Source organism: Aquarana catesbeiana, linkage group LG04 (assembly GCF_042186555.1).
Source record: "Aquarana catesbeiana isolate 2022-GZ linkage group LG04, ASM4218655v1, whole genome shotgun sequence".
In the NCBI taxonomy this organism is placed as follows: domain Eukaryota; kingdom Metazoa; phylum Chordata; class Amphibia; order Anura; family Ranidae; genus Aquarana; species Aquarana catesbeiana.
In genome coordinates, this window is record NC_133327.1 from 587948088 (window position 1) to 587966465 (window position 18378).

The window sequence follows — 18378 nt, forward strand, 5'->3', positions numbered from 1 at the left end:
ACTTGCACAATTGGTGGCTGACTAAATACTTTTTGCCCCACTGTATATTTTTTAAATTATATTTTGGCACCTTCTCTAAATAGGAAACACAGATATTCCACCGTATTTGTTTATCAGTTGGGAACAGATTTATATTATTTTTACGCTCATGTTGTTGTGTTTACATTTGTAGTAGATGTACTGCAATCCTGGCTTATGTTGGGGCCCATCTAAGTGTAGCTTTACTTCTGACAGTATACAACATCATTGGTTAAAAAAATCAAACATATTTTATTGAATATTAATACAATTCGTATGTGATATTAAGGCAGCCATTTTTGTAAACCAATAATAATAAATGTTCAATAAATCTCTTCTGAGACCAATGACATACAAGTTTAATCCATCAGTTTGAAATTTCTAGTCTATTGCTTTAAATGGTAGCCAATATTCTTGTGTTCTAGTCAAAGAAGTCATCAAAATCATCAGCATCAGCGTTCTGGGTTTGTGGTCTCAACATGGCTTCAATATCTGAGCTGCTGTCTTCAGATTCACCCCAAAATGCTATAAAAGTAAACAGAAAGAAATTAAATTAACACAATGATTGAGTTCTACCAAAAATCATGCACACTGTCTCTCCCCTTGGTTCCCCTTCATCCACTCAAAAGATGGCAGGCCAACTCTCTCTATGATCCTCACCAATCCGGTCTTGTTTAAGCTCTGTTCTCCATATGTCATCCCCCTAAACCTACCTAATCCAACATAAATTGGGACTACCTCCCCCATCATTTCTTAATTTCCATAACCAGCCCCATACCAGGAAAAGTGCAGCCTGAGGAGGATGCCACAAGTAGAAGGGCTACCGGCTACCAACCGATTAGCACACAACTATATCTACACCTATAACTGCACCTGCTCTGCAGCAGTCCTCCATCTTGTCACTCACAGCTCCCTACTCTTCACCTCTTCTCTACCCAGTTTAAAAAAAAGTCTAATTTCCTGCTTCTCTATCTAAAGATCAAATTAATTTACCTGCTCCTCTCCTTAAATGCGTTTGACCTAACTGCTCAGCTACATTACTGTATAACAGGCGCTGACTGGTCAAAGGGCATATTGGGCATTTTCCCGGTGGGCCGGACCCGCATGTCCTAACAAGAGCTGGCTAATGCTGGGGTCCCCAACCACCAGGCCGCCGACCAGTACCAGACCGTGGTCTGTTGATGACCGGGGCCACACAGAGGAAGGTAAGCAGCGGCCATGGTCTGGACAGGGCTAACACAGACCGCGGTCACCACTCTACTCCCTCTATGAGGCCATGCCTGTGTCTCCTCTCCTGGTTCTCCCGCCCGCCAACTGTGTCATCCTATCAGCAGAGCAGGGGACAGGAGGAGCTGGAGATCTGCATAAAGAGTGGGTCTAACCATCCTCTTAATATGATCCAGATTTACAGCTCCTCCCGCGCCCTGCTCTGCTGATAGGATGACATCATCGGCGGGGCAGGAGACCCTAGAGAGCACACACAGGCTAAATCGTGCCGAAGGTAGGACTGTGCAGGGGAGACAAAGAGTAAAAGGGAGCACTGTGATTAGAGAGAAAAGGGGGGTGGGGAAATGACTGCAAGGGGCGCTGTGATTGCTGGGGACACTGTAATTTAAAGGGGCACTGTAATCATTACACATCTTTACAGCGCAGTCCCCTTTATATCACAGTGTGGAGGACTAACTCTGTGAATATCCTGTCACCAACCGGCCCCAGGAACTCCCCTTTGGTCCCTGGAAAAAATGGCTGCTCAGTCTAAAATGCCCGGGCCCATTTTTTGTCTGAGTTTGAGCCTGCAGCATAGTATATAATATCTGCAACATCTTTTGCCCTAAGCATTACCGAATGTTTACCATTTACTGCTTCAACAATCTATTCAATTAATATTAATCCAACATCCCAGAGCCTATTTAAGTATGTTGTTCTGGAGCAATAAAAATCTCACATGTGTTTTATAGCTGCCAACTCTGTCCAAAGCTAAAAAAACTTTTTCCTGTAATTATACTGTATTGTATTTAACACTAGTTCCTTTAACCACTTACCGACGGCGCTACAGCCTAATGATGGCTACAGCGCAGATGGCTAGTTCCGGAAGGCTGTCATGTGACGGCCTCACGTGATCATGCCCGTCGCACACCGGCTGCGTGGGTGGCACGCTTTGTGATCACAGTGTCTGGAGGACACTGCTGATCACTGATTGAGGTAAAGAGCCAATCATTGGCTCTTTACCATGTGATTAGCTGTGTCCAATCACAGCTGATCACAGATGTAAATAGAAACTGGTTATCAGCACTCCTTTCCTCATGCTGAGAGCATGAGGAGAGGAGAAGAGAGCCGATAACCGGCTTCTCTAAAAGGGACATGGGCACTGATTATCAGTGCAGACCAAACAGTGCCCATCATTACTGCCAATGTGTGCCCACCAGTGCTGTAAATAAGTGCCCATCAGTGTCATCTATCAGTGTCACCTATCAGTGCCGCCTACCAGTGCCGCCCATCAGTGCCACCTATCAGTTCCCACCAGTGCCGCCTCATCGGTGCCCATCAGTGCAACCTCATCAGCGCACATCAATGAAGGCGAAACATTTTTGTTTCCAAAATTTTATAACAAACTATGAAAAAGATCAAAAGATCAAAATCAAAGATTACGGTCTTCCTTCGTTTATTTAGCAAAAAATGAAAAACCCAGTGGTGATTAAATACCACCAAAAGAAAGCTCTATTTGTGTGAAAAAAAAAATTATAACAATTTTCTTTGGGTACAGTGCTGAAAATTGGCCTGGTCAGGAAGAGGGTAAAAGTGCCCAGTAGGCAAGTGGTTAATGTGCGATTGCCATGTCTATTATTCTTTAGTGTAACCTTCCAGTTTAATGTTTGCCAACTATTTACCCTTCCCACTAAACATGCATTCAACCTTTACAGTACACCCAATGAATAAACACCAAACATTTACTGTATAATAACCCTTATTACTATACAGAACAATAAAACTTGTGAACATGTTCCACTGTATATCAACTATTTACCTTGCCATTCCTTCACACTTGGATTACCACCCCATTCCCCATCCAATCCGCGTACATCCTAAATATCCCACACCATGCTTGCTTGGCTCACAGACACCCACAAAAAATTCACAAAGCACAAACAGTACTCAACAAGAAATATATATTTTATCTGTAACAAGTGTATTCAAATAGCCATCTGTCATCTGAATCTCTTCTCTCCCCTCTGGGTCAACAGACACCAGATTACGTTAATCATCCAGATTCTTCATTCTTTCTTGTGCCTAAAATGTGCCCCTTTTTGCCAGCTTGTGTAGAAGCGGAGATTTTCACTCTGTGTGCGCACTTGCTAGCTAGTCTTCTAGCAAAATACATCCAAATGTTTTTGGTTTTGGGGATTATAGGCTTACAGAGGCTGCCTGGAGTCAAATTTGTGCAGGAAAATGTTTCTTTTTACAATAAACAATTTATCTCAATTATCTACAATCCACATAAATTCATTAACATGTTTATTGGTAAGGATTCACATTTAATATACAGTATACAGTTGTGCTCATAAATTTACATACCCTGGCAGAATTTATGATTTCTTGGCCATTTTTCAGAGAATATGAATGATAACATAAAAACATTTCTTTCACTCATGGTTAGTGTTTGGCTGAAGCTATTTATTATCAATCAACTGTAGGGATGAGCCGAACACCCCCCTGTTCGGTTCGCACCAGAACATGCGAACAGGAAAAAAGTTTGTTCGAACATGCGAACACCGTTAAAGTCTATGGGACACGAACATGAATAATCAAAAGTGCTAATTTTAAAGGCTTATATGCAAGTTATTGTCATAAAAAGTGTTTGGGGACCTGGGTCCTGCCCCAGGGGACATGGATCAATGCAAAAAAAAGTTTTAAAAACGGCCGTTTTTTCAGGAGCAGTGATTTTAATAATGCTTAAAGTCAAACAATAAAAGTGTAATATCCCTTTAAATTTCGTACCTGGGGGGTGTCTATAGTATGCCTGTAAAGGGGCGCATGTTTCCTGTGTTTAGAACAGTCTGACAGCAAAATGACATTTTGAAGGAAAAAACTCATTTAAAACTACCCGCGGCTATTGCATTGCCGACAATACACATAGAAGTTCATTGATAAAAACGGCATGGGAATTCCCCAAAGGGGAACCCTGAACCAAAATTAAAAAAAAAAAATGACGTGGGAGTCCTCCTAAATTCCATACCAGGCCCTTCAGGTCTGGTATGGATATTAAGGGGAACCCCGGCCAAAATTAAAAAAAAAAAATGACGTGGGGTTCCCCCTAAATTCCATACCAGACCCTTCAGGTCTGGTATGGATTTTAAGGGGAACCCCGCGCCAAAAAAAAAAAAAAAAACGGCGTGGGATCCCCCCAAAAATCCATACCAGACCCTTATCCGAGCACGCAACCTGGCAGGCCGCAGGAAAAGAGGGGGGGACGAGAGTGCGGCCCCCCCTCCCTCCTGAACCGTACCAGGCCACATGCCCTCAACATTGGGAGGGTGCTTTGGGGTAGCCCCCCAAAACACCTTGTCCCCATGTTGATGAGGACAAGGGCCTCATCCCCACAACCCTGGCCGGTGGTTGTGGGGGTCTGCGGGCGGGGGGCTTATCGGAATCTGGAAGCCCCCTTTAACAAGGTGACCCCCAGATCCCGGCCCCCCCCCTGTGTGAAATGGTAAGGGGGTACATAAGTACCCCTACCATTTCACGAAAAAAGTGTCAAAAATGTTAAAAATGACAAGAGACAGTTTTTGACAATTCCTTTATTTAAATGCTTCTTCTTTCTTCTATCTTCCTTCATCTTCTGGTTCTTCTGGTTCTTCCTCCGGCGTTCTCGTCCAGCATCTCCTCCGCGGCGTCTTCTGTCTTCTTCTCCTCGGGCCGCTCCGCACCCATGGCATGGGGGGGAGGCTCCCGCTCTTCTCTTCTTCTCTTCTTCATTTTCTTCTCCGGGCCGCTCCGCAATCCATGCTGGCATGGAGGGAGGCTCCCGCTGTGTGACGGCGCTCCTCGTCTGACAGTTCTTAAATAACGGGGGGGGGGGGGGGGGCGGGGCCACCCGGTGACCCCGCCCCCCTCTGACGCACGGTGACTTGACGGGACTTCCCTGTGGCATTCCCCGTGACGTCACAGGGAAGTCCCGTCAAGTCACCGTGCGTCGGAGGGGGGCGGGGTCACCGGGTGGCCCCGCCCCCCCGTTATTTAAGAACTGTCAGACGAGGAGCGCCGTCACACAGCGGGAGCCTCCCTCCATGCCAGCATGGATTGCGGAGCGGCCCGGAGAAGAAAATGAAGAAGAGAAGAAAAGAAGAAAAGAAGAAGAGAAGAGCGGGAGCCTCCCCCTCATGCCATGGGTGCGGAGCGGCCCGAGGAGAAGAAGATAGAAGACGCCGCGGAGGAGATGCTGGACGAGAACGCCGGAGGAAGAACCAGAAGAGCCAGAAGAACCAGAAGATGAAGGAAGATAGAAGAAGCATTTAAATAAAGGAATTGTCAAAAACTGTCTCTTGTCATTTTTAACATTTTTGACACTTTTTTCGTGAAATGGTAGGGGTACTTATGTACCCCCTTACCATTTCACACAGGGGGGGGGCCGGGATCTGGGGGTCACCTTGTTAAAGGGGGCTTCCAGATTCCGATAAGCCCCCCGCCCGCAGACCCCCACAACCACCGGCCAGGGTTGTGGGGATGAGGCCCTTGTCCTCATCAACATGGGGACAAGGTGTTTTGGGGGGCTACCCCAAAGCACCCTCCCAATGTTGAGGGCATGTGGCCTGGTACGGTTCAGGAGGGGGGGGCCGCACTCTCGTCCCCCCCTCTTTTCCTGCGGCCTGCCAGGTTGCGTGCTCGGATAAGGGTCTGGTATGGATTTTTGGGGGGACCCCACGCCGTTTTTTTTTTTTTTTTTGGCGCGGGGTTCCCCTTAAAATCCATACCAGACCTGAAGGGTCTGGTATGGAATTTAGGGGGAACCCCACGTCATTTTTTTTTTTTAAATTTTGGCCGGGGTTCCCCTTAATATCCATACCAGACCTGAAGGGCCTGGTATGGAATTTAGGGGGACCCCCACGTCATTTTTTTTTTTTAATTTTGGTTCGGGGTTCCCCTTTGGGGAATTCCCATGCCGTTTTTATCAATGAACTTCTATGTGTATTGTCGGCAATGCAATAGCCGCGGGTAGTTTTAAATTAGTTTTTTCCTTCAAAATGTCATTTTGCTGTCAGACTGTTCTAAACACAGGAAACATGCGCCCCTTTACAGGCACACTATAGACACCCCCCAGGTACGAAATTTAAAGGGATATTACACTTTTATTGATTGACTTTAAGCATTATTAAAATCACTGCTCCTGAAAAAACGGCCGTTTTTAAAACTTTTTTTTGCATTGATCCATGTCCCCTGGGGCAGGACTCAGGTCCCCAAACACTTTTTATGACAATAACTTGCATATTAGCCTTTAAAATTAGCACTTTTGATTTCTCCCATAGACTTTTAAAGGGTGTTCCGCGGCATTCGAATTTGCCGCGAACACCCCAAATTGTTCGCTGTTCGGTGAACTTGCGAACAGCCAATGTTCGAGTCGAACATGAGTTCGACTCGAACTCGAAGCTCATCCCTAATCAACTGTGTTCACTCTTTATAAATCATAAAAGAACACAGGTTAAATGGCAATTAAATGTTAATTTCCCATATTTAAAGTTTGTAAAGTTTCATTACCTTGTTATGCAGGTCTTTTGACTGTTCTTTTCTACCTCCTCATGGCTCAGTGTCTAGCCTGCTTAGTGCATCCATGTGAGAGCTAACAAACTCATTGACTATTTATACACTAGCAATAATTGTGATTTAAGAAGCCAAAAATGTGGCAATTTAACCTTTAATTGCCATTTAACCTATGTGTGCCAGCTTCTGTGTCTGTACCAAGGCCAAACATTCCAGGGAATGTAAACTTTTGATCGGGGTCATTTGGGTAGTTTCTGTTATTATGATTTAAGAAGTGTAAACACAGTTGATTGCTAATAAATGGCTTCAGCCAAACACTAACCATGAATGAAAGAAATGTTTTTGTGTTATCATTCATATTCTCTGAAAAATGGTAAAGAAATCATAAATTCTGCCAGGGTATGTAAACTTATGAGCACAACTGTAACAATGAAATTAAAGCATATTAAAGCATTTAATTTGTGCTTTTAATAAACTGTTTGTTTTTACATAAGAAAGTAATATATTGCCTTTTCAATGTATTTGGCCTGGTTTACAACGATGTACTACAGCGTACACCCGTGCAAGGGCCGTGTTTGCCTGCACGGGGATGCACAGGTGTTCCCTTTTATGTCAACTGGGATGCAGCAGTGGGTACATAGCCCTGACCGCACACTATCTGCATTTAGGTCTGTGCACCTGCACCCGCATGAATGTCAAATTGGGAGCAGCAGCTGCTATGTTCCAATTGACAGGAATGAGACTGCCTGCACAGCACACAAACACGGCCCTCACATGTACGTTGTAGTATGCCCACGTGAATGAGGCCTTATATGATATAAATGCAAGAGAAAGGGAGACAAGAATGATTTAAAGCCCAGCTGAACCTAGTTTAAATCAGCTAGTCACATTCCAGGTACAGCAAAGCAAAAGATATTAATTTTATTTAGATATCAGTCGCAACCCAAGTAGAAAAGCCTGTCCCCTGCCAGCATACTGTTGAGTAAGACCCTTGCGCTCTGTATGGAAGTAGCGGTCTCTCTGCAGAGGCCAGAGACGCCCCTTGCTGAGTCAGAGTTAAACCTTTCCAATCAGAAGGGAGCATGAGTTTTGCTGATTTGAGAGCTATAGCCCTGACTCAGCAAGGGGTGTGATGGACCCCTGCAGAAAGACTGCTACTGTAAGACACCTTTGTATTGATGCACTGGGAATTTATTTAGCTCATTTACACTAAAAGTTTAATTTACCCCCCTTCATGACCAGGCCATTTTTTGTGATACGGCACTGTGTTACTTTAACTGACAATTGCGCGGTCACACAACGCTGTACCCAAATGAAATTGGTGTTCTTTTTTTCCCACATATTTGATCACCTCTGCGTTTTTTATTGTTTATTTTTAAAAAAAGAGTGACAATGACAATTTTGAAAAAAAAAAAACCACTACATTTTTTACTTTCTGCTATAAAACATATCCAATAAAAAAATTGAAAAAAATGGAATTTTTGACTTATCGTAAAATCCATTTCTCTGAGTTCATTGATAGACACAGCGCTTCCCTATTCAGAACCATAGGGTTATTACTGCCCTCTACAGAAGGAGGACACTAGGCAGAAAAAAGACTTGGCTACGCCTATGGGCAGTTCTAGGTGGTATACACCCCCATCTCTGCTATAGGCCTTCAGTTTTGTAACAAGCAGTGTCAGAAGCATTAAAACTACATAGAGGGGTGGGTGCTGTGTCTGTCAATGAACTCAGAGAAATGGATTTTATGGCAAGTCAAAAATCCCATTTTCTCTTTCGTTCATTGACAGAAACAGGGCTTCCTTATTCAGAATAGGGACGTCCCAAAGCAGTGCCAAGCATGAGGGGTGGGCAGCCAACAAATAACAGGACAACCAGATAACCAGAGCTCAACGAGAAAAACTGGAGCCCAACCTGAACAGCAAGAAACCCCCTCAATAGGGATAGACCCCCTAGACCGCAGCCTGCAGAACCTTGCGGCCAAATGAGGCATCCGCAGATGCTAGCACATACACTTTGTAAAATTTTGTGAAAGTGTGCACCGACGATCAGGTGGCCGCCTTGCAAACTTGCATCACTGATGCCTGATGACAGAAGGCCCAGGAGGCACTCAGCGCCCGAGTAGAGTGTGCCTTTACCGGGAAGGGAGGAACCCGACTCCTGATAGAATAGGCCTGAGTCACCGTCTGTCTGATCCATCTAGAGGAAGCAGACAGCCCCTTCTTTGGCCTGTCTGTGATCACGAACAGGGAGTCTGACCTCTGAAAGGACTCAGTGGCAGCCAAATACACCCTGATCGCCCGAACCACATCCAGGGCGTGCAAGGCAAATTCCCTCAGATGTTGCGGCCTGGGACACAGGGAAGGCAACACAATGTCTTCATTCAAATGGAATCAGAAACAACGAAGGACAAGGACGAAGAACCACCTTGTCTTTGTGAATCACCAGGTAGGGCGTACAACAGGATAATGCCACCAGTTCTGACACCCTGCAAGCAGAAGTGATAGCCACCAAGAAGGCCACCTTCTGTGACAGAGTGAGCAGGGGAATTTCTTGAATATTCTCAAAAGGAGGCTTCTGCAGAACCGAAAGCACAAGATTCAAGTCCCATGGTTGCAAAGGGGATAGCACTGGTGGAGTCACATGTCGAACCCCCTGAATGAAGGTACACACCAGGCAATACAAAGCCAGGGGACGTTGAAAGAAAAGCGCCAAAAAGTTGACACATGGCCCTTGATAGTACTCAAGGCCAAATTCTTTTCAACACCCCGTTGAAGAAATGACAAAATCAGAGCCACAGAAAAGGAACGTGGATGAGCACCCACCGACTCTCACCATGAAATGTACGCTTTCCACATCCGATGATATAGCTTCCTGGAAGTAGACTTCCTAGCTTTGAGCAGTGTCTAAATCACTGACGCAGGTAAGCCTCTATCTTTCAGCACCTGGCTTTCAACAGCCAGGCAATGGTAAAGCAGGGTGGAAGATCGGCCCTTGGGATAGCAGATCCTCTCTGAGAGGCAGCCACCAGGGGGCGTCTGCGACCAGGCGCACCAGGACTGAAGAGGCAAGTCCAGGGCCACTAGAATGACCAGAATTCCGTTGGCCTCGATGCTGCGTAACAGCCATGGCAGATGCTTAAAGGAGGAAAGGCATAGATCAGACGATACTGGCCCCACAGGGCTAGCAGAGCATCCGTGGCGTCCGCCAGAGGATCCCAAGACCTGGCCACAAACCGCTGCACCTTTCTGTTGATCCGGTATGCCAACAAATCTACCTCTGGAGTGCCCCAGCGCAGGCATATCTGTTGAAACACATCCTGATGAAGAGACCACTTCCCTTGGTCCACCACTTGTCAACTGAGGTAATTCGCCTGTCAGTTGTCCATCCCCCAATGTGGACGGCGAGCTCTGCCCACCGGAGAATGCCGGCTACTTCCAGGCCCGCTAAAACACACTCCTTGTCCTCCCTGGTGATTGACATAGGCCACCGCTGTGGCATTGTCCAACTGAGTACCGGGAGCCCCTGAAGTCGATCTGTCCAATGATCCAGACAATGTCTGATAGCCCGGAATTCCAAGATGTTGATAGGTAGCCTGCATTCCTCCAGCGTCCAGCAACCCTGAGCAGAGCTCAGGCCTAGGACTCCTCCCCACCTGGACAGACTGGCATCGGTGGTGACCACCATCCAGTACAGAGGGAGAAAGGATTTTCCCTGCCGAAAAGCCAGGAAATGAAGCCACCAGATCAGGGACCCCTTGGTTTCTTGGCTCAGCCAAAATTAATTGTCCAGAGATCCTGGACATTTGTCAAATTTTAACAGGATCTCTTTTTGCAGGGGTCTCGTATGGAACTGAACAAACGGAACCACCTAGAAAGTAGATACTATCAGGCCCAGCACTTGCATGCAAGTCTGGGGTGATCCACCTGCTGGACAGCAGTAAGCAAATCGCCGCCTGTAACTTGTGGAGTTTGTCCAGTGGAAGGAACAGAGTCAGACCCAGATAATACAATTTCTGAGCTGGAATCAGCGCAGACTTCTGGTAGTTTATCAGCCACCCAAGATCTGCTGAGTCTGAATAGCAATCTCCATGTCGCCCCTCAGGGTAGCAGGGGACTCCGCTCGCAGAAGAAGGTCGTCCAGGTAGCCCAGAATAGCAATTCCCCGCTGGTGCAGCAACGCCAGAACCGGGGCCAACACTTTTGTGAAGTCCCGAGGAGCGGAGGCGAGACCAAAGGGTAACGCCACAAACTGATAATGCTCCTCTTCCAGAACAGCAATTCCCCACTGGCGCAGCAACGCCAGAACTGGGGCCAACACTTTTGTGAAGATCCGAAGAGCGGAGGCGAGACCAAAGGGTAATGCCACAAACTGATAATGCTACTCTTCCACAGCAAAGCGGAGGAATCGCTGGTGTCATGCACAAATCGGAATGTGCAGGTAGGCATCCTGGATGTCAATGGAGTCAAGAAAGTCCCCCTGATGAAGGGATGCCACCACCGAGTGAATGGACTCCATTCTGAACTCCTGAACCCGCACAAAGCGGTTCAGGGCCTTGAGGTTCAGAATTGGATATACCATAACCTCTTTTTTGGGGACCTTAAAGAAATTTGAATAAAAGCTCTGGAAACGTTCTGACACCAGGACAATCACCCCCTGAAGCAACAGGTCTGGTACTGCGCCCCGGAGGGCTAACAAGCGGTCCAGGGACAGACGCAGATTGGAAAAAAAAATCTGCTTGGAGGAGCAAGTCTGGAACTCGATCTTGTAATTAGACAGAATTACTTAGTGGACCCACATGTTGTTTATTAGAGAGGTCCACGAGCCTGGAAACCAGCGAAGATGTCCCCCCACCTGGGATGCGGGTGAGGGCGCCCCTTCATGCCGAAGGGGCCTTATGTGGGGGTTTGGAGAAACCCGCTCTCTGTTTGCCCACCCAGGGTCACTTGGAACCTCCCAAGGGGAGCTTGAAAAACTTTGAGCCCTTGTCAGTGGACCCTGAGGGACGAAAAAACGTCCTGTGCGACGAGAAGGAAGGAGAACGCTTGCAATGTGGCTCCTTCCCCTTTTTAGACTGTGGAAGAAAGGTACTCTTCCCTCCCGTGACACTTAATGATATCACCCAGAGTGGCCCCAAACAATCAATCGCCTTGAAAAGGCAGGGCTTTTTTTAAAGGCCTGGTCAGCCCAACACTTCAGCCACAAAACACGCCGAAGCACCACCGCTGAAATAGACAGCTTAGAAAGCAAGGGAGTGGCGTCCAAAGAGGCATCGCAGACAAACTGCAGCCCCTGGACCAACTGGTCCACCAATTCAGTGAAGGCAGGAGAAAACTGATCACCCTCCAGATCGCAGCGTTTGAGACACCAGGGTAATGGTTAAGACCAGCCAAAGCACGAAACCCGCAATAGTGAACATAGTGCGGCTCAGAGACTCCGCCTTCCTGTCAGCTAGATCTTTAAAACTGGTAGAGTCTTCAACCAGAATCACCACGGGTGGGGTTGTCCACTTCTTGAGAAGACTCTCTTTAACCGGTTCAATACCGGGCATTTTCACCCCCTTCCTTCCCAGACCAATTTTCAGTTTTCAGCGCTGTCGCACTTTAAACGACAACTGCGCAGTCGTGCGGCGTTGTACCCAAACAAAATTGACGTCCTTTTTTCCTCACAAATAGAGCTTTCTTTTGGTGGTATTTGATCACCTCTGCGGTTTTTATTTTTTGCGCTATAAAAAAAAGAAGAGCGACAATTTTGAAAAAAATACAATATTTTTTACTTTTTGCTATAATAAATATCCCAATTTAAGAAAAAAAAAAAAAAATTTTTCCTCAGTTTCGGCCGATACGTATTCTTCTACATATTTTTGGTAAAAAAAAAATCGCAATAAACGTATAATGATTGGTTTGCGCAAAAGTTATAGCGTCTATAAAATACGGGATAGATTTATGGCATTTTTTTAAAAAAATTATTTATTTTTTTTCTTTTTTACTAGTAATAGCGGCGATCGCAATTTTTTTTCGTGACTGCAACATTATGGCGGACACATCGGACACTTTTGACACATTTTTGGGACCATTCACATTTATACAACGATCAATGCTATAAAATTGCATTGATTATTGTGTAAATGTGACAGGCAGTGAAGGGGTTAACCACTAGGGGGCGGGGAGGGGTTAAATGTGTTTCCTAGGGAATGCTTCTAACTGTAGGGGGAGGGGACGCACAAGGGGAGGAGACCGATCAGTGTTCCTCTGTTCTGGGAACACAGATCGGTCTCCTCTGAGCTGACAGGACGTGGATCTGTGTGTTTACACACACAGATCCACGGTCCGGCCCGGTTAACGGGCAATCGCGGGTGCCCGGCGGACATCGCGGCAGCCGGGCACACGCACCGGGTCCCGAGCAACGCGGCGGGCGCGCGCGCCCCCTAGGCGGCCGGGAACCCGAGGCCGTCATATGACGTCCAACCAGGATGGGAGATCCCATCTGTGGACGTAATTTGACAACAGGCCGGTGCTGAAGTGGTTAAAGAGATAACGCACAGCGAAGCGCTTTGGGACCGCAATGGGATGTTTTGGATGTTCCCATTCTTTATATACAAACTTGTCAAAATAGAAGGGATAAGGGAACACTTTCGCCATGCGAGACGGCTTGTGATTGCCAAAAGGGACCAGCACCTCCACTGCAGTTGTGGCAGCATCCTCCATTTTTTAAGTTTCCCGCACAGATGCAATCAGTGCGTCCACAAGCGCCTTCTTGTGCGCAGCCACCAGGGCAGAGAATCATCCTCACTGTCCGAAAAATCAAGGAGCGTGGCCGCAAACCCCGCAGGGTGGGCCCCATCCATGGCGGCCAAATCAGATTCAGGATCTGACCACACAGATGAAGCAGGGGAAGGCGGGGGACGCTTCCTGCTAGTCCGCCGCCCAAGAGCCACCTCCACCCGGGACACAAAAGACTCCAGGACTTCCGTCAGTGCGTCAACGGATGGCAGCGACCCGGAGGGACCTGCAGCCTCTGAGAGGGGGTCAGGTGGGGAAACATGCTCCTGAGACTCCATAGGGGAAGAAGGGGCCCCACCACACCAAGAGTGACCACTGCTATGGGACACACCCCACGCCGGTAGTGGCACTGGATCACCAGGACCCCCACTGCCTGCAGCAGAGAGAGAAAGGGACCCCACCAGACTCACCACCCCACCAGCGTAGCGCTTGCTGCTCAGATGTGGTCCCACACACACGTGGTGTCCGAGGGAGAAGATAACCCACAAGTTAGCACTGGGGTAAAAGGAGGAGCTCCTGCCTGCTAAAAATGCTATTCTGGGCTTCACAGCAATGGCTGCCGCTGCCTAAGCACAGTATCCACCGTATCATGGCCGGCGGACTACGCAAACATGGCCGCTGGCCATAGGAAGTCAGCAGACACTAGGGGAAAAGACGCCAGTTACGGCAAAATGGCCGCCGGCCGCGCTCACGAGCCTACTGAGGACCAAGGAGGGATCCCTGTAGCCCCCCAAGAAAGCCACCTGAAGAAGGGGGGATCCGGGCACGGGAACCCCAGGGGCGCCCAGTGCCTTCCTCCTCCCCCGGTAAGCACAGCACCCCGCGGTGCGCATCCCCTGCCACCCAGTACTGTACACCATCCCCCAGGATCAACCACAGCACCACACTACCCCATATGGAGAGGGGAGGGGGAAAAGGGGCTACCAGGGGACCTCCAGGGACGATCTACCCCAGGGAGAGAGGATGCAGGGGACGGAGGGGAACCCGCAGGACCGACCAACCCGGGGAGGGGTCCATGTCCGCCGCAAACCCACCAAGGGGAGAGAGAGGACAAGTACTCACCAAACCAGGACCTGGACAGATCCTCCCCGCCACCGAAGTGGGGGGGCTGTCGGCCATGTGGGACGCTGCGACTCAGGCTGAGACCTGGTCGTATGCGACCTCCCGAGACATTTAACTCGCCGGGCCAGCCCCCGTCCAGTGGGGCTATATTGCGGCCGACCTAGCGCGTAGCTGCGGTCTGCACACACTTGCTGGCCAGACTGGGGAGACCACTGGATCAGGTGTCCAGCCTTCGCCCAGCCTGGCAGTTGATTGTAGGTCTCACCAGGAAAAAAGAAAAACAAACAAAAAATCGAAGTTACTTACCGGTAACGTTTTTTCCAAGAGTCTTTCAGGACAGCACACTTGAGAGACCTCAGCTCCTCCCTTCTTAGGAAACACCGCCTCCACCAGATCTTTAAGTCGCCCCTTCCCTCCAGCCTGTTAGTTTTTGCACGAGAACCTCCGGCCAGTCTAGGGAGACATAAGAACACATCATAACAACCTTCATATTCCTGATGTTCTCACGTCCTAGTGGCATGATAATATTTTGGGTGGGTACCGATGCTATCCTGAAAGACTCTTGGAAAAAACGTTACCGGTAAGTAACTTCGATTTTCCCTATTTCGTCTTTCAGGACAGCACACTTGAAAGGATAAGCGAGCACTTACCCTAGGGTGGGACTACTGCCTGTAGAACTTTACTCCCAAAGGCCTGGTCCTGGGCAGACAATAAGTCCAGTCTGTAGTGCTTAACGAAAGTCTTAAAACTTGACCACGTTGCTGCTCTGCAGATTTGATCAGGTGTAGCACCAGCCCACTCTGCCTGTGACATTGCCATGGCCCTAGTGGAATTAGCTCTAATACCTTCCAGGACTTCCACCCCCTTTGCTATAAAGGCCTGACTAATAGCCAACCTTAGCAATTTGGCTAAAGTGTGTCTAGAGGCTTTGGACCCCTTCCTAGCCCCTGAAAAAGAAACAAATAAGGAATCGTATTTCTTAAACTGTTCCGTAATCTCCAGGTATTTTAATGCACATCTTCTGACATCTTTTTTTTTTTTTTTTTCTGCCACATCAGAGAATCCTTTTTTTAAGAGACGTTGTTTCAACTTCCAGAATCAAAAAACTATCCCATCTCTTTAATTCACATCATTGTGGCCGCTTTTTAGTTTTGCTTTATTTTCATTTACTCAAAAAATAACTGACTTAAAAAAAAAAGAGGACTGAAGACAACAGTTCTTCAACCGAAAAAATACTTTAGACAGTGAGCATATCTTTTACAGTGGCATCTATAAGCCTCCAATTCTCTCCTCCCTCCCCTATCCCCCCCCCCCCAGTACTCCACACCCCCCACCCCCTCCCTCTCCCAAATACACCTCCCCTAAACACCTAGTGCACTTACATTCTTATCTATCCCTTTCATACTCCAGCCATAATTTCCATACACTCTTATACTTTTTTAAGCTACCTCTCCTTCTATACCAGAATTCCTCCTTAATGATCGTATCCTGGACCTCTCTTCTCCATTCTCCTATCGTTGGGGGATCTTTTTTCTGCCATTTTCGTGCTATAATTTTCCTGCCCTGAAACAGGCATCTTATGATTGCTGTCTGGGTGTCCTTCAACATGCCATTTACCTCAAATAGGCTCAGAAGGCAGGTTCGAGCCTCCATTACCAATGAGGATCCGAATACTGTGTTAATTTCCTCCACTAGGTTTTCCCAGTATCTATATAGCTTGGGGCAACGCCAAAACATATGTAACAAATCCCCTTTTTTATCCCCGCAACGCTGACATTTCGCATCCTGCCTTTTTCCGAACCTGAATAATCTTGCTGGTGTATAATAGAGTCTATAAATCAAATATAAATGGGAGATCCCTTGTGATGGTGAAAGGGATATTCTTGATCCCAATGCTAGGTTGAATTTCCACTGTTCCTCCGTTATTGAGCCAACCTCTTCCTCCCATTTAATTCTCCTCCCAGACTCCACCCCCCCTACCTGCCCCGCCTCGGATATGCTCTTATACATTTCTGAAATCCCCCCTCTGGATTCCGTACTATTTACCAGTTTTCTTAACACGGGCATTTCGCACCACTCTATCACCTTGCCCTTAAATTGTGCCTCCAGGGCGTGTTTTACCTGCAAATAACCAAAGAATGATCTATTTGGTAGTTCAAACTCTTCTCTTAGCTCTTGAAATGATTTCAACCTCCCTGCTTTGTACAGTTGCATCAGGCAGTGTATACCCTTCCTCTCCCATTCTTCTATTTTCCCCACCGCACTAAACTCCTTTAGGTTCTTGTTGTTCCATAGCGGGGAGAACTCGGAAAACCCCACATATCCCAATATCTTTTTTACCGTCTTCCAACATCTAATTTTTAACTGGGCTGTGGGGCAGCTATATCCAAAGTGTTCTGCCTCCACTGCCTCCACCTCTGTTTTCTGACTATTGTTGCTGGTCCATAAACTATTTCTTCCCACCCTTTCTTCAGACATGTTGCTGCCCCTCATAAACTGCATTTGAGCTGCTAAAAAATAGCACCAGGGGTCCGGTAGTGCCAGGCCTCCCGCCTCCCTCGGCCGCCGCAGTGCCCTCAATCCCATCCTGGCCACTCCATTTTTCCAGATTAACTCCCTAAATAAGCTGTCCAGCTTCTTAAACCAATGCCCTGGAATCCAGACAGGGGAATTATGGAGAATAAAAAGGATTTGTGGCATCCATATCATTTTGATAAGATTGCATCTACCGGCGACCGAGAGAGGAAGGCCACCCCACACCCGGCTCTTCTGTTTCAGTTTAACCATTAGTGGTACTACATCCCCTGTTATATACTGCCCTGGATCTCTGGTTATGTTTACCCCCAAGTATCTCATTTGATCTACAATTTTTATAGAATTCACCTGACTTGGGAGAGAGTTCACTAGGGGGTCTACCGGCAATAGGGCTGATTTATCCCAATTGATCTTTAAACCTGAAAAGTGTCCGAATTCTTTAATTAATTTCACGGCTGCTAGTAGGGAGGTTTGTGTATCTTCCAGAAATAACAGGATATCATCTGCGTACATTGCGATTTTCTCTTCTACTCCCCTATTTTTGAAACCCTGTATTTCTTGTAATTCCCTCAGAGCCGTTGCCAAGGGCTCCAGTGCGAGGGCGAAAAGCAGAGGCGACAACGGACACCCCTGTCTCGTCCCCCTCCCCAACTGGAACCACTCGGAGCACTCCCCATTGACCCTGACTCTAGCTTTTGGTTTATCATATAGAAGCCTCAGCCAATTCACAAAGTTTGGGCCGAATTTAAATTCTGCCAATACCTTCCACAAATAGTGCCACTCAAGGCTATCAAATGCCTTGGCTGCATCTAGTGATAAAATCGCCCTGTTACCTCCCCTCTTCGTAGGAACTTGTATGTTGCCATACACTCTCCTAATGTTCATACTCACTGATCTCTCCGGTATAAAACCGGTTTGATCCGTGTGTACTACTCTAGGAATTATTTTTTTTAACCTATTTGCTAGGGCTTTGGCCAAGATCTTAACGTCTGTACATAATAGTGAGATTGGTCTATATGATGCAGGGTCCAACGGGTTCTTCCCCTCTTTCAAAAGAATTATGATTGTAGCTTCTGTCATAGATATGGGTAAAGTACCTTCCACCATGGCTCCGTTCAAAGTTTCTAACAATTTTGGGAGCAGGGCTTCTCCGTATTTTTTATACAGTTCTGCCGGTAATCCGTCGGGTCCTGGTGCTTTTTGATTCACCATTTCCTTTACCACTCCT

At 47.2% G+C, this 18378-nt stretch overlaps 1 protein-coding gene across 4 annotated transcripts in view; it reads right to left on the minus strand.

Moving 5' to 3' along the window:
• Window positions 1–246: 246 nt before the first annotated feature.
• Window positions 247–18378, minus strand: part of KIZ (kizuna centrosomal protein) — a 385513-nt gene continuing 367381 nt past the window's right edge. For all 4 annotated transcript variants that reach the window (XM_073628139.1, XM_073628140.1, XM_073628141.1 and 1 more), the window contains one exon: window positions 247–543. In XM_073628139.1, the coding sequence (XP_073484240.1) occupies window positions 440–543 (104 nt within the window). In that variant the 3' untranslated portion in view covers window positions 247–439. The remainder of the gene's footprint in view (window positions 544–18378) is intronic.